This window comes from Eupeodes corollae, chromosome 1 (assembly GCF_945859685.1).
Source record: "Eupeodes corollae chromosome 1, idEupCoro1.1, whole genome shotgun sequence".
Taxonomy (NCBI): Eukaryota; Metazoa; Arthropoda; class Insecta; order Diptera; family Syrphidae; genus Eupeodes; species Eupeodes corollae.
In genome coordinates, this window is record NC_079147.1 from 168,428,496 (window position 1) to 168,451,125 (window position 22,630).

The window sequence follows — 22,630 nt, forward strand, 5'->3', positions numbered from 1 at the left end:
GCATAGGTGAGTGGAGGAAAAGATGGAACGAAAAGCTGTTTAACAGCGACATAGACTTAACCATTACAGAGCAGTAGATAAAGACCGCTGGTCAGTGGAAAGTGACCTCACCCAACTTGAGTGCGCAACTGGAGACATCTAACTAGGGGCCAATCTAGATGGAGAAGTGTGTTGAGTGAGGCCCTAGTTTACAAAGAATCCTACCGCCACCCGAATTAACTCACAGCTGGCACCTGAATTAAACACAAATAAGCTTTTATATTTAATAATGTTTTATTTATAATTTGTTTTCACTTTTTCACGTTCATTTGCAGAAAATTTGTTAAATCACATTAATATTTTTTAAATTATTTTTTCTTTTGTTTACTTAAAAAAAAAAAAATATTTCAACGAAGAAATATTCATACAGAATTATAATTAAAGCCTTGTCTATACTTCTAAGCGAAACGAAATGTTCATCAAAAAACCACAATTGTTGTCAGAAACAATAGATTCCAAAGGTTCAATGCAACAGATCAAGGCAAACTGGCTTGAAATTGACATACATTTGTGAAATTTGAAAAAAAAAATGGTTTTAATTTGAACTTTTCAAGGGTGAACACCATTGATGAATTTCGCTTCGCTTTTGTGTAATAACTGAAGACTGAAGAAACAAAAGCCTGATATGAAAACTGAACATGGAGAATAGAAATCGAGAAGTAAGACGACAAACATTTTAATTTGCCTACAAAACATGAAAGATGTCTAAAAATACATATCAACATTCTATATTATTTTTTCTTTTTTTTGCAAGGTTCATCCATTTTATTCGCTTCTTAGTTGCTTCGTTATAATATATAAATACATATTCTTACACTTATTTGTAATAATAAAATATTAACTCATAAATACAATTTTTTAAATTTGTTTTCATTATTTTCTGTTTGTTGCTTGATTTTATTTTTTAGTTTTATTTTGTTAATATCTTTCTTTTTTGTATTATTCACTTTTTGAGTTAGGGATAGAACGATGTAACAGAACGATTTCAAATGATTTCAGTTTACCATAAATCTAGTTCTCAATTTGTATGTTTGAATAGAAATAGAAAACCATTCAAAACTGAAGATATTCGTACAAACTTAGGAGAGATCACAAAAACAGAAGAAAACAAATAAAAATATTTAAAACAAACAACGGAAATCAGTTTTCCTTCAACAATTTATAATAATTATTAAAACTTATAAAGTAGAACATTTTAATTTCATATTTGCATACCTAAGGTTTTGTTTTTTGTGTGAAATGAAAATCAAAGTGGTCGTGAGGGATCACGTTAGTTTTAGGGGGAATTGATTTGTTCTTCATTTTAAGGGCGTAAACTGGGAAACAAAAAAACTATTTTTTTTTTAAATTTAATATTTTTCTTTTTTTCACATATTAGTTATCATTTAGTTAATTTGTAGTTTTTTTTGCGATTTTTCTTTCTTTTTTTTTCAAAATGTATATCTTTTTAATAATAGTATAAGAAGTTTCAATAATAATAATAATAATATTAAATGAAAGCAGCACTACCTAGAATCTGGAATTTCATTTGAAGCAGACATTGAAGAGCTTGTTGTTTTCATTTCTCGCGTTGGCTTTTGCTGATTGGGACCCTGTTGCGGTTGGGTGCCGCCACCAGCACCACCACCCACGGCTACGGGTGGTGGTGGTGGACGGCCACGTCTTTCGAGGACCATTGTTGAGGCAGTGGCGAGGCCTTGGGTGCCACCTTTGCCTCCAGACGACGTTGGTTTCTTTTTAGAAACGGCGTTGTTTGAATTGTATGACGTCTGATGCTGGAGTGAGTATTCTTCGACAAAGTCCTCTGGACATGTCTGCTGCTGTTGGTCACGGTTCATTGTGTTGTTGTTCATGACAGTTTGTTCATCACTGGTTGTTTCATTACTTGCAATGGCTGCGTTACTATGTACAGTTGTAATGCCATCGCTGTCACTGCTGTGGGGTCTCTCTGATTGCGATTTGGCATTTTTGTGTTTACTAATGCTATTCCAATCTGAATCATGTTTAAAACTGGCCAGAGTGGAAAGAAGCATAGCCTGAACGTAAAGAGATCTAGAAAGATATTTTAAATTGTAATATTTGAAAAGTAATACGCTAGATTAGTGTTCTTACCGATCAGCACGATCCTTTTCAAGCCGTGCTAGTTCATCCTCACTCAATGTAGGAGTCATAAATTTGGAAAGCAAGAACTGAGAAGATTGACCACCACCATCAGATGTGTTTGTGTTGCCTGCACCACTGCCATTAACAGCTGGCTGTAGAAATTGACATGACGACAAACCGAAATCGTTAACTGTCAACACAGATGTATTCAATGGTACTTCTCTGGTATTGAGCGCAGAACCACCGCTGCCACTTGTGCCACCCACATTTGACTGTGATTGTTGAATCGATGATGTGGTTGTGTTATTAACAGTCCATTCGGTGGCACGGCATCCACCTGTACCGGCGCCACCGCCGCCGCTGCTGCTTGGAGTACCTGAACTACCATTGCCAATTTCTTGCATTGTTGCATTTGAACTGGATGAAGACACCATTGGGTGTGCTTGACGCCTTGGTAATCTTTCTAATTGTTGCCGAGAAGCCTAAACATTAAGCAAACACTATAGCAAAATTCCATTCAAATTTAATTGATTTATGCTTGCTCTTACAATTACCTGCTGTCGTTCTAGTTGGATTTGCATCTGGAGCTGTTGTAATTGAGATGACTGTGAACCACTTCCACCACCACGACGGACACCTGATAGTTGTGACAATAGCTCAGCAATCGGATCAACCGAATCACGACCAGATGGTGATAAAGCTGATAGGCCACTTGAAGAATTAACTAGCATATTTGACCTACGAGATCGCGGTCCGCCTAATGTACGTCCTGGAATTCGACGTACCCCACCACCGTGACGAATTGCTGATGGCTCATCGTATTGTTTTGGTTAAGGAAAATAAATTCATGACTCGATAGAAAAAAAAATGGAGGCAAAATACATTTTTAGTATGTTATAACTTTCTACCGCCCAAGTAATGACAAAAACAATTATTAAAACAAAAAGCTTCTGAGTTGGCCTGAACTGACTTAGTTACTTCGTTAGGTATAAAGAAAAAAGTCGAGGGTGAATAATAAATATTGAAATAAATTACGACACAAAATATGAAAATTGGAGAATTTCATATACTCTGGGAGGATCGTTCAGTTCTTAAGGCCGCTCACCTTTAAAATATTTCGTTCCTTGCACCTGCTTAGTACTCTTTAAAATAACCTTTAATTTCTTCTAGTATTTATGTACCTTGTTTGTAAGAACTATGATGCACCCACCATAGCCTCCCTTGAAAAACGACCAATCACATGAACTAATTTCTTTGTTTTTCGATTTGTATGAAGAAAATCGTTCGCACAAACGATAATATTTGTTCTTTTTTCCTTACAGAACTAGAAAAATATACCAAACAACTTAAACAAGGTACATTTTTTAAACTTAGAAATTTTTCAGAAGATTTATAAAAACTCTTAATAGCTTTTCAGTTGTTATATAAAATCATCTGTTCGAAAAGTCGTGAGGCAAACGCTTAATTTGATGCTTGTGAGTTTCGTCGATAAGGTAAGCATCAATATCTTTTGTCCAACATCCTAAGCTTAAAGTAATTTTGTGTAAATACAATAGTTAAATTCACAAAGTTAGATTTTAAAAGCAATGTTGGACTGGATTAAAACATGAAAGGACAATAGGCATTTTGGAACCCAATCCAATAGGCATAAGTGTAGTATAATTTAATACTTTCGGAGAATAGAATAATGGCAATATTATCGTAAAAGAAGCAATGATTCCTGTGTTTTCGTGTTTTATCACTTATATGTAAGGATAAGACGAACCACCTCTCACAGCATCTTACCAAAATTTTCTTGAATAGCCAGATGTATTAAATAAACCCTAAAGCAAATTAACCCTGTAATGCATAAATGTATAAATAGATTTTTAAGAAACTTTTTACCAAATCTTAAAACTGTAGTTATAGGGTACTGCTGAGGTAGGGGGGAAAGTAATTAGTTATTAGTACAAGCATAGAGGATATAAAATCTGGAAAAGACAAACAAGTGTATTTATACTTTTACTTATAAAATCTCTTAAGATACAGCTAGTCGAGTCAAGCGCCATAGTAGACGTGAATGTGTTTCAAAATGCCGTCCTAATAAGCTACGATTCATCATTGAAACGGACAACCGCCCATACAAAAATGGTTTTTGAATAATAAATGAAAAAAAACGACAAATATTATCAATTTGGATCTACACTGGTTCTTAATTCAATACAAATGTGAGAATGGAAAGACTTTGAGAACAGATCAAAGAGCATGTAATACGCATTGAATTTCCAATGTGCTTCAAATCGTTCATCATCGCCGATTTTTAAACAATTGAAAAAGATTGAAGAAAATATACTCTTTTCAACAAGATGTTATCTTCTTTAAAATGGAGTACTTTTATTCCTTGAATATTTCAGCTATTATGATTTTGAACATTTGTTATCTTTCAAATTCAGTTTAAGACTTTAATATTAAGTTTAAGAGAAATCGTCATTGTTTGTTAGTTTAAGCCAGTCCTAGAGCCGATTCTTGAATTTCCACATATGTGAACAAATTGTACCATAAAAGCTTTTTAAATGGGGTTACAAAGTATGAACTTAGTTAAATGCGTGTTTATAAAAAAAAAATAGTCTAAGAAAATTTGAGAGTGGAGTGATAACCAAAATTCATTCATGTGAATGAAATGTAACCGTCTGGCAGGTTTTATTTCAGTCGAGGTACAAGCAGGGTAAACGTTCGAAAATTGTTATTTTTCCGATTTTAAGGTCCAGATGAAAACCACATGTTAAAATATCAGAAATACCATACATTAAAATATCAAAAATCTTTCCCTGATTAAGCCTAGTACGCTGCTGATGCGAAACGAAATTTCCCATACAAAAATGACATGACGAAATCATAAACGAAAAATTTCGCTGTGCTTTTCGTTTTTCAGTACGCTGCTGAACAACGAAATGTGTCATTTTAGTGGATAGCTGTACTAGATTTTTTAGTACAATTCTCCACTCTTTTCGTTCTCAATTTAATTGCCCGGTATATTAATTGCTTGCGAAATTTTGACGTTTAATTTATTTATTGGAAAAAATTGTTTACAAATCAAAATTGAAAATTGTTTACTCGTGACTTTCGGTGATTTTCATTTTAATATATATATGTATATATAATATATACACAAATATTTTTCCGTTGTGGTTTTCGTTTTAATTTCGCTCTACACTTGGAGACCACCGAAAAATTTCGTTTCGCATCAGCAGCGTACTAGGCTTTACAAAAAAGTACGAGATTTAAAAAGTGGAGAGATTAAAAAAATGTCTGGAGACTTGATGAAATTGACCACAGAAAAAGAAAATATCAGTAATCCTTTTTCGGATACAACACATCAGCAGAGTGATAGACATCTGCACTGGTAAATGTGCATCCCAGTCCATTTGAAATTGTTTAAATCAGTGCAAAGTCGATCGCAAGAGATTTGAAAAAAAATTATTAATGTTAATGTTAAAGTCAAAGGCTGTTGCATGTGATTTAAACTAAAAAGGTTAGACATTTTATAGGAATGATATTTTCAATAGCATCACAGAGTTCATCCACCATTAATATGAAGACATTTTTTAAATATCCACTTCCGTTCCTCAATGTGGATATTTAGATGGATCGATTATAACATTGAAATGGTTTAATGAAATTGCGGCCCCAAAAACTATTGAACATTTCTATGTAAACTAAAATGAAGACACCAAAGGTGAACACATTGATAGTGGTCAAATCTTTACTTTCAGTGTGATGGATCTGATGATTAATGATTTTTTTTTATACAATCAATTTTCAAATAAATTGTTTGATTTTTTAACAATTTGATGATGTAATGAGATATTTGCATTTATTTGCTTCGTTTAAATTAAAGACGCATTTCTTATGATCGTTTAAGATGCTCATTCTAATAAGGAGAAGTGTTTTGATATAGGAAAGAAGTTATTATGGTTTTAAGTTGAAAAATGCATTTAAAAAAGCGTATGATGCGTCTGGGCACACATTTTTGTAATCAGGGGAATTTTCTGATATTTTGCTATACCTTTCCTATGGTTTAATATCAGAGGAAAAAAGTAAGTTGAAAAATGCATTTAAAAAGCTTAAAATGTGTCCGGCAGAAGCAGAAGGATGAAAGTAAAACTTCTTGGACACACTTTTTTGTAGTCAGGGGTTTTTTTTAAAACGGACAAATGCCCATTTTTAAACGGCTGAAAAAAAACACTCCCAGACGTTGAATTTAATATAACTATATCGATCAAGGAATTTTGGTTATCACTCCCAAAATTTGTTGCCCGCTATTGGTCTATTTCTTAGATAAAATTTATTGAAAAATTTTCGACATTTTAACACCGTGAATATCAATAAATTTGTATCCTCAGACTAAAAATGAAGCTTATTAGTTATTTACCTACATTCTAATCCCTTATTCAATACTTCTTTGGGATACTCGTTTTCATCAACACCAAGCACGATTTTTTTTTTAAATTACTAATTTTTCAACCATCAAAAGTAAAATAGAAATCATCAACACTAAACACAAAGACATCATAAATATTCACCTTACAAATAATACCTATACCTATCAAAAATATAAAAAATAAAGTTTAAAAAAGGATATTAAAAACGATAACAGCTCTCGCGGTCCGGTTCTATGCTCCAATGTCAAATGACCAGCAAAATCATCTGTGACTAGATTTGGGTCACCCCCTGGCAAACCCGCGCACACTGGACAAACAACTTCTAAACTCGTCTCTGTATGCTCTGAACTTACGTGTTCCAACAGTGTCGAATCGCTGAAACCCATTTTTTTACAATAGGGGCAGGTGAAACTTTGTGGCTGTTCTGAATTGAGCATTTCTCCACCGAAAAATAACTCAATATCGGATCGTGTTAGGATGCATTGCATTGGATGATCCACTGAATGTCTGGTACTGGTGACACCCTCTTCATAACAATCAGCACAAAGATCATAGTCATAGCAAATGAGACACTTATAACGTCTGCCATTGAAATTGCTTTTGAGACACGAATCACAGCTAACTCCTGTGAAAAACACAAAAGACAAAAAAAAAAACAAAACAAAAGACAATTAATTTTACTATAGCTATGTGTTATCTCGATAAAGATAGATGTAAATAAAATATATAAGCTTTGAGACACAAAAAATATCAAAAATATTTTTGTTTTCTATAAATAAAAAAAAAAAATAATAAAAAGAAAAAATACAAACACAAGCAGTTTGAATTCGGTACAATTTGTAAATAGTTGTGGGTTAAATATTTTACCTTCATGTCGACTCATTGTTCAACACAAAACAGAACTGCACTTTTTACCCCGAGAAACCGAGAAACGGTAGTAGTATCACCTCCTCCTCTATTCTAGTCGTCTTCGTTGTTGTTGGGAATTGCAAACCACCTCCGCCACACCACCAACAATCTGCTCTGCTACTGCTCCGCTCCTCCTTTACGCTTCTGCTGCTATATTTTCTCGATTGCTTCTCGTTTTGTCTGTTCCTTGATGAAGAGGGTCGTGGTCGTGGTCGGGTCTTGAACACACAAGTTCTCTCTCCCAATTTTAATTTTGTTGTTTTTTGGGAAAATCGTATAATCTGTTAATGTTGAATTGAACGTGTGTCGTCGTATTTTTTGTGTATTATCCTTCTTGATTTTTGATTTTGATCTTCAACTCGAATGTTTTTGGTTTTTTTCTTTTTTACAATTTGGGGCTGAAGCGACGGACGACGGCGACGTTGCGGCCTGACATTCAAGCACTAGCACATTGGAAAGAAAAGAACTGCAAATAAAAAAGAGAAGATATCATCTCATTTTCCGCACTATTCACCTTTTTCAGCTAAGCAAGAAATTTTGAAAGAAAATTTTATTTTGTTTTTTTTTTTTTTATTTTATATTTTCTGCGTAAATATATTTTATATTCAGTATAGATTTATATTTCGGCACAGTGTTTGTTCGATTTTGTGTATAATTCACTTGTCATAGAGAAATAGGGGGGTAATTTTCACACGGCTGATATTCGAAAATGCATTTTCTTTGTGTTCGAAAAAAAGAACAATTTTTCGAAATAAATTTTGAGAAACTTCTATGAAATTAATTTACCATTCTTTTCCCTTTATGTAATAATTTCAACAGTATTGTTTTTAATGAATTCGGTAGAAAGAAAATGAGAATTTCTTTTTGCACCAGAAAAACCAAAACCAGGGATAAAGGTCGTGGTAAATTTTTCAGATTGGAAAAAATATAATCATTCAGCACATTTCACTTGGTTTTTTTTTTGTTAAATTGTATTCAGCGCCATTAAAAATAAGGAAATTTTCCAATTGACATTTGCGAAATGAAAAATGAGAACAAGAACACAAAAATTCCGTCCGAAATTTTTGATTTTGGGTGTAAGCTTTTTGTGTATTGTGCAAAAGCAAAAAGAAAACAATCGAACTAAAAATATCTTTTTTTTCTTTTCAATTAAACTTTCGTCATAAACTGAAACTCGCAGCCGAAGCCCCGTCGCATCGTAAAGCGTAATGGATGTCGATTGTCGATGCGAAGTCGAACGAACAAAACGAACCTTCGTTGTAGGAAAAATTGAAAGATTAACTTATTTTTGCATATTATTAATGTATCGCGAGTATTCAGAGATAAATCAATAGTTTTTTTATTTTTTAAGGATTATTACTTTAATTATTTTTTTTGTTGAAAAACTGCAATTGATGAAGAAAATTGGAAAAGAAAATAATTTTAGTTTTTTTTTTCAAGTGCTGTGTGACACACGGACACTGGTTGGTGAATTAAGGTGAATTCGAATTTGTACTTTTCACTTGTATTTTGTATTCAGCAAAGACATTTCGCATATGAAATATGGAGATGGTGAATTGGTTGGGAAAAATTCGTATTCGCTGATAAAATAAGGGTAATTTTTCACCATTAAAGGTGGCAACGCATTGGAATGATTAGGGCAGGTGGTAAGTTGTGCGCTTAGAAGTACTTTTACGGATTATGGCTGAAACGCAAACACTGATGGACTTTCATATATCTACGCTTCGAAGTCTGTAGATTTTGATAGAATTTTTATAAATTAATAAGATGCTTTATACTTAATTTGAATGCCTTTTTACTTTAAAAACAATTTTAAGTATGATTTAAAGAAAAGCACTGTTAAAAGCCACCTTTTTTTTTAAAACCATATGTTTTTGGTTGTCCGAAGATATTTTGCAATGTTATCAAGCTCGACGAAAACCTGAAAATCGTCCACACTTATACTTTTACGTTTTCGTTTAACATTTAAATTTTTGCAACATCGACTGTTAACGATTTTTAAGTTGAAGTTTAGTCCTTCAATTCTTATTTGTGAAAATAAAATTTATTTTGATCAATTTAAATTGATTTTAATACATACAAAGAAAACTGGGTAAAATATGATGATTTTGTTAAACTTTTTTTTCATTATCTCAAGCATCTATTATTAGAAAAAAAGACTTTTTCTTTTGTAAATCTTAGAGAAAGCTTTAATTGATGCAATTAAAAACCATTATGGACAAAGAAATGTGTGAAAAAAGTTAAGCTAAATGTTGGTAAAAAATGAAAAATATGTTAAACAACATTTCGCAATAAAATACCTCAAAAAGAAGCCAGAAAATGTTTCATACCAACCTAATTTATGGAACTACCAACACAATTTCTAATATTACTGCGTGAAATGCACTAACAACCTTCTTAACTATTATATTTTAACTCTTTAATATGGCATATTTCGAAACTTGTTGGAATCTTGGAGAGCTTTCATATGTAGGGAGTCGTCCAAAATAAATAGTTAGATCATATCTTGCTAGACAACAGGGAATTTGTCACTTTAGCCCTTCAAATGTGTAATTGTACGGCTAAGATTCACATATGTTATTTAAACTTTATGAACCCCCTTAAGAGAACATAAAAAAAACATTTTTCAGCGGTGCTTTTAAACTCATCTTTAGGTAAAGTGTGTGACCTCCCCTCTACTCCGGTTTTTATATTTAAAAGTTGATAGAATTGAACATTTATCTGGAATGATGTAAATCAAGATTGAACAAAATTAACGAATTTCAGACCAGGACCCTACTCTGTATTTCGTTTCGAAAGTCAATTCTATTCGAAATTGATTTTCGTTTCGAATTTGATTTCGGACTCTGTAAGATATTCGAAATGGAAACAAATGCTACGAAATACTTTTTTTGGGATAAGTTTTTTTTCGAGTATCTAATTATTTTTTATGAGATCTGTCAAATCGTGAATTTATAACAAAACAAACTTTGCAGCCAAGATAAATTTGAATTTTTAAAGAAATAATTAATACAAACATTGTTATTATCACAACAAAAATGGATTCATTTGGTGGATACCAAAAGCAATGAAGAGCGAATTGAAAGAAAAATCATACGAGTCAAATCAAATATTATGGAAATGTGTGATAAAGGATTACCTTTTATTGTTGAAAAAATTCAAAATTATTATTGTTTGTTATTTCAGTTTTATACAGAACTGTCACTTTTCGAATGTATGTCTTAAATGCAATGCAAGGTAAATTCTCTGCTCCTTTAAGGTCAACTGCCGTTTTAGTCATCTTAAAACTGGATGTCACCTTACAATTTTTAGGGCAAGGGGGCCTTCGGCATTCAAATGGGAATCAAACCTTTGCCACAAGTTGTTTGACGTCGAGGGTTTTAAAAATGACATTTTTAAAAAATTGTGATGTGAGCATAAACAGTCCACCAAAATATCGAATTAAATTTGTTTTGTGTGCTTATTTGTTAACATTTAATTAAATTTATTTAGAGATTGCAAAATAATAAATAACCATGGACTACAATGCTGTCAAAATACCTATAGAAAAAGAATTGCAACTTGAAGCAAACAATACAGATTATGCGTTACAAAAACCTTACAGACAAATTCTTGGAAACATAATGTACATAATACTGTGTATAAGTCTGTAAAGATAAAATGTAAAAGCTGAAAATATTAAACTTACGATTGACAGAGGCTGTTGAATAACAAGCAATCATTTTTTTTAAATGTAGTATAAAATAATTTTTTTAACTGTGACTGAGAAAACATCTTTTTAAATAAAATTACTTTCCTAAATCATTTGGAAACCTATAATCCATTAATTACAGTATACAGGAAATAAATTAATCATTGAGTAATTAAGTTCAGCTTTCAGTTGAATGAAAAAACATGATCAACTGTCATTTTGACATAAGTAGACTTGGCTTGATGGCAAGGAAGATTTTACTTGAATTACTTTACTATAAATTGGAAGGGAATTTTTTGGCAGCTGGCCAATCAGATGCTTGATACTTTCCTCACTTTCAGGCCGCTTAGGTCGTCTGAACCTGCCCATTGAGACAAAGTTACTATACATTTCGCACGTTGAAAACAAAAGTGTCACTAAGCAAAAAGCCTAGTTTTTGAATATGGCAATTAAAGATCTGTACTTACTTCAATTTCTATAGCTCTAAGAAAATCTATATATATAAAAATCAATGCCACTTTTCGTTGTAATGTTATAATTTAACAATGCCTTTACCGATTTGGCTAATTGTGGTCTTGAATTATTCGTGGAAGTCCAGAGAATGTTTGTACGTAGAGAAAATCTAAAAAAAACCTTGAGAAGGTATAAAATCAACATCTTTCCATACTCCCAAATACAAACAATTTGTACTAATAATTAAAGAAATCCCGATGTAGTGAATACCTTGGTATTGTACAACGAAGCTGCAATAATAAATTGAAGATATGTGTCTAACGATTGTAAATAAAGCATTATCACAATTGGGTATGACCGCACTAAATCGTGAGATACATGGTGTTTTTTGATCGCGAATTGCAACGTCAGCAGGAGTTCAGTTTTAATGATTTACAAACGTTTATTTGAACAATCGAATATAATGATAACTTTCGTTGTATCATTGATTTTAGCGACTATTCGATAGGAACAGAAAATTGAATTCGGGAATTGCTGCTACATATTAGAAGGTGATCGTACAGCACACTCTTTATTAAAATTGCCATTGAATGTATGGGTGATTGAAACTCCAACTTGCAATATTGAAATATATTGAAATTCTGCTTTGGCAAAACTTCTGCGATTAACGTCAATTATTCTATGGGATGAGTACACAATGGCGAATAAAAAGTCAATAGAAGCATTTAATCGATTAATGCAAGATTTACGCGGTAATCAACAGCTGATTTGGTGGTGCTCTGACTCTGATATTTCTGTCAGGGGACTTTCGTCAAACATTGCCTGTCATTCTTCGATAAGCTTCTACTGATGAAATAAACGCCTGTTTGAAGTCATCAGCTGGAGATATGTACAAAAATTGACACTGAATATTAATATGCGTATTCACGTACATAATTATGCCACTGCCAATAACTTATCAAAACAATTGTTAGAAATTGGTCATGGCAAAATACTAATCGACAGTACCAACGGATTGTTCACTTTACCGAACAATTTTTGTACAATTGCCCAATCTATAGATGAGTTGATTGAATGTGTTTTTCCGAATATTCTTCAGAATTACAGAAATCTGAAAATTAGTTCTCTGATTATATTATTGCGAAACATTAATCCACCAAAACTGTCTAATGGCACCAGATTGGCAGTGAAAAGTTATTTCCAAATTTTATTGAAGCTACAATCTTAACTGGTAGATCAAAAGAAGTGTGTTTGATACCGAGTATCCCTATGATTCCGACTAATAAGCCATTTGAATTAATAAGATTACAGTATCCAAGAGCAAACACTTCACGTTTGTGGTGTCAATTTGGAGGAATCATGTTTTTCACTGGCTTTCACTGTTGATTTATTCATGATCAAAACGGAAAAACTAAAAATTTTGTTTATCCAAATGTCTTAGACTAACCCATATAGACCCGCCATATTAAGAGTACCGATTTTTTTTTTTATTTTTTAGTTTTTACTCTTTGCTGATAAATATAATATAAACAACATATTATTTGGACTTTTAAATATTAAAAAATATTTTTTTGTTTGAATAAATGAACTTAATAATCATTTTTTTAATATTATGCCTTTTACGTAGCGAAGCACGTACCGAGCCGCTAGTATATTATAAAATATTATTACTTTGACAAAGTATTACTATCTTTTTAAAATATGTCATTTTAAGATTACCAACAAAAATGATGGTTGTTTTTGAAAAAGTTTGGTATAGTGCCACTTTTGTTTTCAGGGTGCGATTTGATCTAACTCATTTTATTTTAGATGTTTGAGGTAGTATTTTTTAAATTTAAAAAACTATCATATTGGGTTTCTTGAGATTACGTTAATTCATTAACTTCATTTTTTTTAAATTGAGAATAAAATAAATAAATTAAATATTTTCAGTTTACTTTCAAAAATTCCTCATTCTTTGTACCTATGTCTTCGCCTATCCTGTACATAAGGCTTAGAGTCAAATGAAGACTCATAACCCACTGACTTCTACTAGAACATTTGGAAGGCTTAAAATCTCTATAAAAACATGAACTATCATACAAGTTAGACACATCTTTCATTCTTCAAACTTCTGAAGTCGTTCAATAGAACATTTATTCAAAACCTGGAAATGTCTTATATAAAAAACTTAGATTTACTTTTCACCACTTGATTCCTCTTCACTGATTTTTCGTTTTATCCTCGGACGTTTTGATGGTGTTTCCTGCTCATCTTCCTCTTTGTCGCTTTCTGCTTCAATATCCTCTTCACGTTTTCTTCGGACAAGCCATTTTGTTAGATTATTAGTAGGAATTTGTTTTTTTGGACATAATTCAATTGGTTTATTGCAATGTTCTGATTTATTGCGAGAGTTATTTACCAAGTTAGAAACTCGGTGCCATTCGAGTTTAGTAGCTGGTCTTAAAGCAGCTAAGGCTTCTTTTTCTGACACATGCTTAAAATTTAGCCAATCCTATTAATCAAAAAGTCTATTACATTAAGCAAAAGAAAAAAATATTACAAGTAACTTACATTTACTTGCTTTTCTGTTTCTAGAATTGCAGGCATTCTATGATGCAACCAGGACATCACTTTTGTAGATTCAAATGTAATTACAGCATAGCTGAACATTTTATCACCATTATCATCCTCCCAAATATCGAAAAGTCCAGCCAATTTCAAGAGGTCCACATTGTTTTCGGAAAAAGTGCTACTATCATATATCTTGATCCCATCGAGTTGAGGCATGTATAGATAATAAGCTTCTCTTGTGGAGGGTTTCGAGGTTTTTGTAGTCTGCCACTCGTAAAAGCCTTCACACACAATTACACAACGCTGTCCTTTTTGAAATGGTCCGCGGTATAATTTTGATTCCAGCATGTGCTCAAGACGACAGTTGTTTGTGGTTAACCCGTGTTTGCGGTAGTCCCCCTTTTATGAAAGCGGTTCCTTAATCAGAAAGAGGTCATAAGTATACAAAAATAACAACCATTACCTTATGCCAAAAAGGTATCATTCCCCACATCATAGGAACAACAACTCTTTCTGGACAATCACTTTCATCAGCACTTCGAAAATGTTCTCCTGAGACAATGACTGGTGTAACGTCGGTCGGTGCAATGTTGTGGGAAGGTTGAAATTTCTTGCCGCAGTTAAACTCGGACCTCCATTCGGGTTCCTTTAAATGTTCCATCTTATCTTCTCCATCTCCAGTATCGGAGTTGTACCTTCTGTACTTACAAGCATGTAAGATTTGGTCAGGAGCAAGTGTTCTGAGAATCAAAAGATTATTTTTTTATTACAATCAAAAGACTTGAGTTCGAGAGACATACAAACATGTTCGGCCGCACATTGCTTAAAATTTGTTTTTATTATTATTTGATATTTGTTTGTTTTATTTTTGAGCTGCTTAATATATGCGAATGCTATGGAGTTTGCAATTGGGAATTTAATAATGGGAAATATAAAAGTTACAAAATGTGCTGAATTTTAACAAACGACACTGCCAGACTGTAGCTTTTTGTTGTTGATTTTTTTCTTTCTGTTGTTAAAATTTTGTTTACAATTGAGATTTTGATTATAGTCTCTTTTGAAATCCGAAGATCTAGTTCAACCATGTATATTTGATAATTTTGGATTGACGATTTGGAGTAAAAGCTTAACCAGTTTTTGTTTGCAAAAATTAAAAATTCTCAGGATTACTTTCCATTACCACAGCATTAAAATACTTCACATTTTTCGTATATACAGCTATGTGATGGACTTAATAGAACAAGTTAAAAAAAATTAAGGCTATGAAACGCCGTTAAGTAACACGAAAAATGTTTTCTCATTCAGATTTAAATCTAATTTTTGTTGTAGTTTCTTTTTTGGCCTTAAACAATTTTTTTTCAATTGCTGTACCCCTTGCTTGGGCACTCATCAGTATTTAGGGCAGATGCGAGGTTGGGTATATAAAAAGTTTCTTTTGCGGTTTCAAAAGCATAGGGCTGGAATTCAACATCTGTAAAACTTAGTTGTTAAACTAATTTTTGTTTTCAATTCAAAGTCTGTCATTTAAGAAAATGGATCGCTTAACTATCGCACAACGCGTACAAATTGTTAAAACCTACTACTGATATTTCTGAAAATATCGCTGCAACAATTTCCTTTTGGTTTTTTAAAGTTAGGTAGGGGTCTCTTAAGAACATTTTTTAAATATTAAGGCGAGGAAAAACCTTTAAGTCATACAAAATATTTACTTTTTCGGACTTAACCCTACTTTTTTTGTATTTTGTTTTTTGAACTAGATATGTTGGGCTCAACTTTACATTACCGCAGCACGAATTTTGACTGGCGTTTTTTTTTTTTGTTTGATAGATATGTGCAAATAAATAATAACTATAGCAATTTTAGAGCGAGGAAACATTTATTTCTATTTTTAATTAATTTTCAAAGTTCACTTTTTTGCATACAAAACACACAAAAAGGGTTGATTTTGACATTTCTTCCATGTTTTTTGTTCAGTATTGCCATTCTGGTTTTTGGATTTATTTGATTTTAGTGCTCAAATGCCAAAAGTACTTTGCATATACCCAAACTCGCACCCACCCAAATCCTTAAGTGAGCCCAAGCAGGGCGGTTGCATACATACCTAGCTGTTAGTAAGCCGTGCTATCAATTAAAAAAAATGTTTTAGGCTCAAAAAACGCAATACAAAAAATTAGGGTTAAGTCCGAAAAAGAAAATATGTTTTTCTATGACTTAAAATTGTTTCCTCGCCTTAATATTTAAAACATGTTCTATTGAGACCCCTACCTAACTGTACAAAAAAATCTAAATTTAATTCGTACTGCGGTAATGCACTACAATCAAAAAAATCTCTAACAAGAAAACAAAATCAAGTATGGCAACACTGAACAAAAAGCAGGAAAGAAATGTCAAAACCAACCATTTTTTCTTGAAAAAGTGAATTTTGAATATTAATTTAAAATAGAAACAAATGTTACCTCACTCTAAAATTGCTATAATCATTATTTATTTGCACATATATATGAAATAAAAAACGTGTGCCGAAATTCGTGCTGCGGAATAAAAAGTTAAGCCGCCTATCCAGTATAAATAACCTATCCAACAGGTGATTGAAAGCCACCAAATAACTTGTATAGTGTCTCCAAAAACTTTGAATTGGACATTTGATTTGTGTTCAACTCTTTATATTTACAAATTCAAGTTGAGTTAAAAAGTACCCAATTAAGACATATTGGCAGCACTTTAAATTTCCCGTCTTTTGTCTGTTTTCTCTGATTTGCCTGTCATCTTTTATGCGAAACACAAAATTCTAACCCTAAAAAAACCGACGGTCTCAATTTGTTGGTCATCCTCAAATAGTTTTTGCAAATATTTTTAAACGGCTTCATTAAATACTGTATTTGCCATATTTTATTTAAAAATCTAACAAAAATGTCCATCCTAGCATACAATGGAGGTTGCGTTGTCGCTATGCGTGGTAAAGATTGTGTAGCAATTGCTACTGACCGTCGTTTTGGTGTCCAAGCACAGACCATAGAAACTGATTTCGAGAAAGTATTCCAAATCAATCCACGTATGTATCTTGGTTTGGTAGGACTCCAAACGGATATCTTAACTGTTAAAGACCGTCTGGCGTTTCGTAAGAATCTCTATGAATTCCGTGAGAATCGTGAAATGGTACCGAAACGTTTCTCGGCTATGCTGTCGAGTTTTCTTTATGAACATCGTTTTGGACCTTACTTCATTGAACCAGTTATTGCGGGTTTAGACCCAAAGACTTTGGAGCCATTTATATGCAATATGGATCTAATTGGATGTCCTAACGAACCAGATGATTTCGTTGTGGCCGGGACTTGTGGCGAGCAGTTGTATGGAATGTGTGAAACATTATGGAAACCCGATCTGGAACCGGACCAACTATTTGAGGTAATCTCCCAGGCAATGATCAACGCATTCGACCGCGACGCCATAAGTGGTTGGGGTGCAACTGTATACATAATCGAGAAGGACAAGACCACCATCAAAACATTGAAAACTAGAATGGATTAGAGGAGAAGGCTATTAAAGTCTTGCATTTTTCTATTTTCTAAAATAAAATAAAATTCCAACAATGTTTGTTTATTCTTGTGGGATAAGTGGAAAATCGTTTTTATTAATAAATATTTCTTCGGATAAATAATAATTATTCAGTGTTTTTTTCTTTTTCGTTAAAATCAATTTTCCAAACTTTGTATGGCCATTTTTAATACACTCTCCCTTGTTGTAGCCCCTCCGATAAATCCCGTGTGGTGAACAAAAATTAATCCCGGAATGCCTGCCAATTTAGAAAGCTCTTCATCACGCAGACCACGCCAATTTTCGCGAAGAAATTTTCTGCAAACAAAACTGGATGGAGTGTGAGGTACACACATAACTCGCCAGCTGTCGGGTTTTTCTTGGAAGAGTACGTATTTAGGTACACCTTCGATATTGTACTCCTTTTCCAAGTCCGCTAAATGATTCTTCCATGGGCAAAAGCGTTCGAATTCCAGTATCTCTCCAGATTCGTGGACTTTTTTTGCATTTTCTATTGCAGTTCTGACATGTGAACGAGCCTTTATCCAGGACGTTGCAAAGCCCATTACGATTTGGGTAAACTCCTCACCAACTTTTGCCATTGCAATTTTAAAAATTTCGTCCAGATCATAGTCAACCTCATCCCAAGAGGGATTCAAGTTTCCAATACGCGCACTTAGGTTTGTTGAAATTGTGTAGAGTGGTTCTCCATCAAACATTGGCACGCCATTATCTATGGCGTCAATTTCTTGAATGAGACTCTTGTAAATTTGCTTATACACTGCCTTTAAATCTGAAGGCGATAACTGTTCGCTGCCGTTCTTTTTTAGAATGGCTTGGATAATATCTTCACCATAGAACGTGTAAATGAGACCCGCCGAACTTAATCTGTAAAATAATGTTGATATATGTATTTAATTCGAAAAATTATTCACTACTACAGGTAATTACCTAATTTTAAAACCTTCACCAATTTCCGGTTTTAATGAGCTTATGGACTCTTGAAATTCTTTCTGATGGTGGTCATAACGCTTAAGCTCATGATTAAATACTCCTCCAACATCAATTACCATATCACATTCATCTAGAATCTTATCATCACGGCTTCGGATTATTTTCGCATCTGAATAGACGGGCAGTTGTTTAATCATAAAGCATGCCAAGACTTCGTCACAATGGAAATTACCACTGTGAGTTCCAATTGTGAAATGATCGGCTTTTGATTTCTTGGGCATGCTTTCGTTGCTGGACATAGTTGAATATGGTATTTTATGTGAATATAATTTCGACTTAGGTGTTCTTATCAAATTTGGAATTGGAAAAGATTTTAAAGAAATCCGAGTTAATGTTTGGAGCGGGAAGAAACGAATTTGTGAGATACATGCCGATGCCATGCCATGTGTGTGTTTTTTTGTTATTAAATTAGGGTTCAAACGAAATTTTGTTTGACGTATACCAATTGAACAGCATTGCCAACTCCCTGATTCGGATCTATCAAAATAATTATTTTTATTCTTGTAAAAAGGTCATTTTTTATAAATTACACTACAAGAAGTTGACATTCTCCTGTTTGACAAGGTTTATAAAAATTACACATTGCACAAAATATGATTGTGTGGTGTCCTGCGCTTTACAAGAAAAACGATATCAAGAAAGTAAGGAAGGTTCACAGAATAGCTAGTGTCGGCACTAGAGAGACTCTCGGATCTTGCCCAACAGATGCCCCAAGTGTTATTCTGCGCCTCATACGTGCAGCCTTCCAGACCCCAGCATCAGCATGGCAACATTAACAAACTGATTCCAGCGGATATTTTGCAACGAACACCAACTACTGCACCCCTGTCTTGGACCTCATTAAAGATTTTAAAGTCATCTGTCCTGGCGGAAAGGATTGGGATTTGCGAAAGACTTCGATAACCCTATCTTTAATGACGGGTCAAAGATGGAGTGTGGAATTGGATCGCGAATCCCTCTGAGTCCTTAAATGTATCTAAGTCTTTTTGGCTACCTGATTATGCATTGTATTTCGAGCAATCAGAGAAGCATGCAGAATATTGAAATCAAATTCAAACCAAACCAGGCACCTGTTATGGCTATCAATTCGGTCACAACATCCTCTATAATGGTGGAATAATGGCACGAAATAGCCAGGTACACTGCAATATGTACTGGATATTAAACGTTAGGCATGCAGCATGTGTAGTATTATAAGGGATAAGCTGCATGCTCTTAGCTGCGGAGACCAACATGAAAGGGAAACTTTTATTCACCTTCACTGTAAATGTCCTGCCCTGGCCAGTTTTAGAATGTTAAGCTTTGGAAGGCTATTCCATAAAGATCTCGATGAACTTTTCGAGATGAAAATCAAAGACCTGGTTTTCTTTCTGAATGCAACGAAATGGCTCTAGGATCGCTAATTTGTTCAATATAAATCCGTTATAATATTATCTTTTTATATTTGTATCTTTCATTACATAGGTCAAAGGAGTTTATTGGACCCGGACGGCGGTTTCCAGCGTTAATTGACTCGCGCAGCAAGGACTGCTTGTGACTGCCATCTCAACCTACCTAGAGCTGGTTTTGTGATAACAGGCAAATATTTTAACTAACCAACGTTTTGTTAGCTCAGAAATTAAGTGTTGACAGCGGCGATTATAAAATTTGCTTTCATACATGATTCTTTAATATCTTTGTCTATAAGTTTTGTATCTCAAACAAGTTGATACCAGTTTAGCTGCAGAGGAACTTTGTCACGGGACGTTTGCATATAAAATCTATAGAAGTATATAGTGGATACGGCGAGATTGCCATTGTATTAGTGTAAATTTGTATACTTGTTAACGAGTATGGTATTACTGTTAAATTCCCAGCTAAACATTTTTAAAAACTGTATTGTTATTGGAGCAAGGTAGGGTAAATCTACCGAAAAATCCAGATCTGCAGATCTGATCTTAGATCAAAAATAAATCAATTTATTTTTGCCCCGTGGAATGCAAAATTTTATTTTGTCCGATCTAGGTCAAGAATAAATTGAATTATTTTATCCATTGAAAACCCCATTACATTGCATTGAAATAAGCTTAGGTCGTAAAACATCCCCATCTGCACTGTTCTGAATGTAAGCCGCGTGACAAAAACTTTTTGAACCGTAACGAAAAAGGAATTGCTTAACGAATGAACAACGTTTGACTTGAAATTTTGCAGAAAGCTAGCCATTCGCTCCGTTATAATTAATGAAGCACCCTTCTAAAAACTTAGATACACAAGGCGTAAATTATTTGAAACCACTGACGAACAGAAGTAAATTTAGGGATCTCACGAACTCGAGTTGAAATGAGCGCAGAGAACTTATTGCAATAGATAAACTATGTGACTACCAATTGTACTCCCAGAACAGCAGCTTGTAATTCGCCACATTTACCTTTGACATAATTTGTGCAACCATAACCTCGTCGTTTGAAGCAAAACGAAAGTAAGCCGCTGAAACAAATGCCTTCTTTGGGGCATCAGCGAAGGCTAACTTTCAATGCAGGTTTTCACGAAGCGTAACGACGTCGAATATAGATATTTTAAATATACACTGCCAATCACTAGGATGAGGCCACATATTTTTCAACCGATTTTCGGTCCGATACCTGTTGGAATTTGTTTTACTACATGAGAGTAGGTACATATTTTCTTAAAACAAAGTGATACAATTATAGGGTTAATTAGAAAAGACCGTTGGAATTTCCCTACATTAATGAATGAGCTACCTAAAAAGGATATAAAAAAGTGAGTCACTAGGATGAGGCCATTGCGAATATTTCGTTTTACAATAACTATTTTTATTAAATTTCAACTACAAATGGGTTCCGGAAAGACGTTGACAGTAGCAGAAAGAGGACAAATCGATGCTTTCAAGGAAATGGGACTCTCAAGCCGAGAAATAGCAAGGAAGCTGAACAGAAGTAAGACAGTTGTAAACAACTATCTTGCTGATCCTCAAAACTATGGAAAAAACCAAAAAGGACGCACAGCCCAAGCACCAACATCCCGAGAAAAGCGGTTAATTTTACGTATTGCTTCAAATTCTACTCAATCAACTACTAAAATAAGGTCCAAAAGCGGAGTATCAGCCAGTATTTCGACAGTTCGAAGGATAATAAGAAAAGATGGTACTATCCAGAGAAGAAAACTCAAAAAGAAACCTGTTCTAAAGCAAGTACACAAGTCTCTTGGAGCAGTCAATGGAAACGCATCGTCTTTTCGGATGAAAATAAGTTTAGCCTTGACGGCCCCGATGGTTACAACTTTTATTTCCATGATTTAAGAAAAGAGGAACTAATTTTGGGAAGACATCACAGCCGTACATCAGGTGTTATGGTGTGGGGAGCTATCACCTACTATGGCAAAATCGAATTGGAGTTTCTTTCTCTAACAATGAACGGAAACAGCTACAAATACTTGTTGGAACGCTCATTACCGAAGATGAAAAATATTTTTGGACCTCTGCCTTGGATTTTCCAACAAGACAATGCCCCCATCCACACTTCCAGGGTTGTCAAAAGCTGGATTTTATCAGAAAACGTAGAGCTTTTGCCATGGCCATCCTATTCACCGGACTTGAACATAATCGAAAACGTATGGGCATGGCTATCTCGAAAAGTTTTTGAAGACGGTAGACAATTTGAAGACAAGGACTCCTTAATTGAAGCTATCCGTGATGCCTGGGACGAGATTTCACTTGACTATTTAAAAAAACTTTATGATTCCATTCCAAACCGTCTAATAGAGGTCATATCGAAAAATGGGGGGCATACTCATTATTAATTGAGAAAAACTTAATAAATAAATGTTTGAGAACCAAAAACTGTAAACATTTCTTTCATTTTTTTGATATTTTATAAGATTTTTCATGTGGCCTCATCCAAGTGACGCACTTTTT

The 22,630-nt window shown here is 33.7% G+C and overlaps 4 protein-coding genes across 8 annotated transcripts; 1 reads left to right on the top strand and 3 right to left on the bottom strand.

Annotated features, from left to right (window-relative positions):
• Positions 1–763: 763 nt before the first annotated feature.
• Positions 764–8,982, bottom strand: LOC129953834 (E3 ubiquitin-protein ligase Kcmf1). Of its 5 annotated transcripts, XM_056067326.1 has the most exons (7): positions 8,833–8,982; positions 7,431–7,938; positions 6,764–7,188; positions 2,691–2,960; positions 2,361–2,624; positions 2,152–2,294; positions 764–2,091 (listed from the first exon to the last, which is right to left on the bottom strand). In XM_056067326.1, the coding sequence occupies exons 2-7, from the start codon at positions 7,444–7,446 to the stop codon at positions 1,545–1,547; spliced, it is 1,665 nt and encodes a 554-aa protein (XP_055923301.1). In that variant the 5' UTR covers positions 7,447–7,938; positions 8,833–8,982; the 3' UTR covers positions 764–1,544. The 5 variants fall into 5 exon arrangements, with proteins under 5 accessions (XP_055923301.1, XP_055923300.1, XP_055923297.1 ...); XM_056067325.1 differs by having other exon boundaries at positions 2,152–2,624; positions 2,697–2,960; XM_056067322.1 differs by having other exon boundaries at positions 2,152–2,624.
• A 4,730-nt stretch (positions 8,983–13,712) lies between these two features.
• Positions 13,713–15,125, bottom strand: LOC129939333 (abasic site processing protein HMCES). The gene is made up of 4 exons (XM_056047310.1): positions 14,970–15,125; positions 14,633–14,909; positions 14,170–14,568; positions 13,713–14,110 (listed from the first exon to the last, which is right to left on the bottom strand). The coding sequence occupies exons 1-4, from the start codon at positions 14,987–14,989 to the stop codon at positions 13,793–13,795; spliced, it is 1,014 nt and encodes a 337-aa protein (XP_055903285.1). The 5' UTR covers positions 14,990–15,125; the 3' UTR covers positions 13,713–13,792.
• Positions 15,126–16,927: 1,802 nt separating this feature from the next.
• LOC129940312 (proteasome subunit beta type-3) lies at positions 16,928–17,833 on the top strand. Its single transcript, XM_056048613.1, has one exon. The coding sequence runs from the start codon at positions 17,080–17,082 to the stop codon at positions 17,695–17,697; it is 618 nt and encodes a 205-aa protein (XP_055904588.1). The 5' UTR covers positions 16,928–17,079; the 3' UTR covers positions 17,698–17,833.
• On the bottom strand, positions 17,714–19,115 carry LOC129940311 (MYG1 protein). Its single transcript, XM_056048612.1, has 2 exons — positions 18,655–19,115; positions 17,714–18,591 (listed from the first exon to the last, which is right to left on the bottom strand). Exons 1-2 carry the CDS (start codon positions 19,095–19,097, stop codon positions 17,862–17,864), a joined length of 1,173 nt encoding a protein of 390 aa, XP_055904587.1. The 5' UTR covers positions 19,098–19,115; the 3' UTR covers positions 17,714–17,861.
• Positions 19,116–22,630: the final 3,515 nt, after the last annotated feature.

Bases quoted from the DNA above. Each gene is read 5' to 3' on its own strand.
- LOC129953834 (XM_056067322.1), bottom strand. The intron at 2,961-6,763 runs ATATCCTTTTTT...CCAAAACAATAC, and splicing joins GAGAGCTGTTATCGTTTTTA to GATGAGCCATCAGCAATTCG. The intron at 2,625-2,690 runs GTAAGAGCAAGC...CTTAATGTTTAG, and splicing joins TAGAACGACAGCAGGTAATT to GCTTCTCGGCAACAATTAGA.
- LOC129939333 (XM_056047310.1), bottom strand. From the start codon at position 14,989: ATGTGCGGCCGAACATGTTT. The intron at 14,910-14,969 runs GTATGTCTCTCG...TTTGATTCTCAG, and splicing joins ATGTGCGGCCGAACATGTTT to AACACTTGCTCCTGACCAAA. The intron at 14,569-14,632 runs GTAATGGTTGTT...CTTTCATAAAAG, and splicing joins TGATACCTTTTTGGCATAAG to GGGGACTACCGCAAACACGG.
- LOC129940312 (XM_056048613.1), top strand. From the start codon at position 17,080: ATGTCCATCCTAGCATACAATGGAGGTTGCGTTGTCGCTATGCGTGGT.
- LOC129940311 (XM_056048612.1), bottom strand. From the start codon at position 19,097: ATGGCATCGGCATGTATCTCACAAATTCGTTTCTTCCCGCTCCAAACA. The intron at 18,592-18,654 runs GTAATTACCTGT...ATTATTTTACAG, and splicing joins GGTGAAGGTTTTAAAATTAG to ATTAAGTTCGGCGGGTCTCA.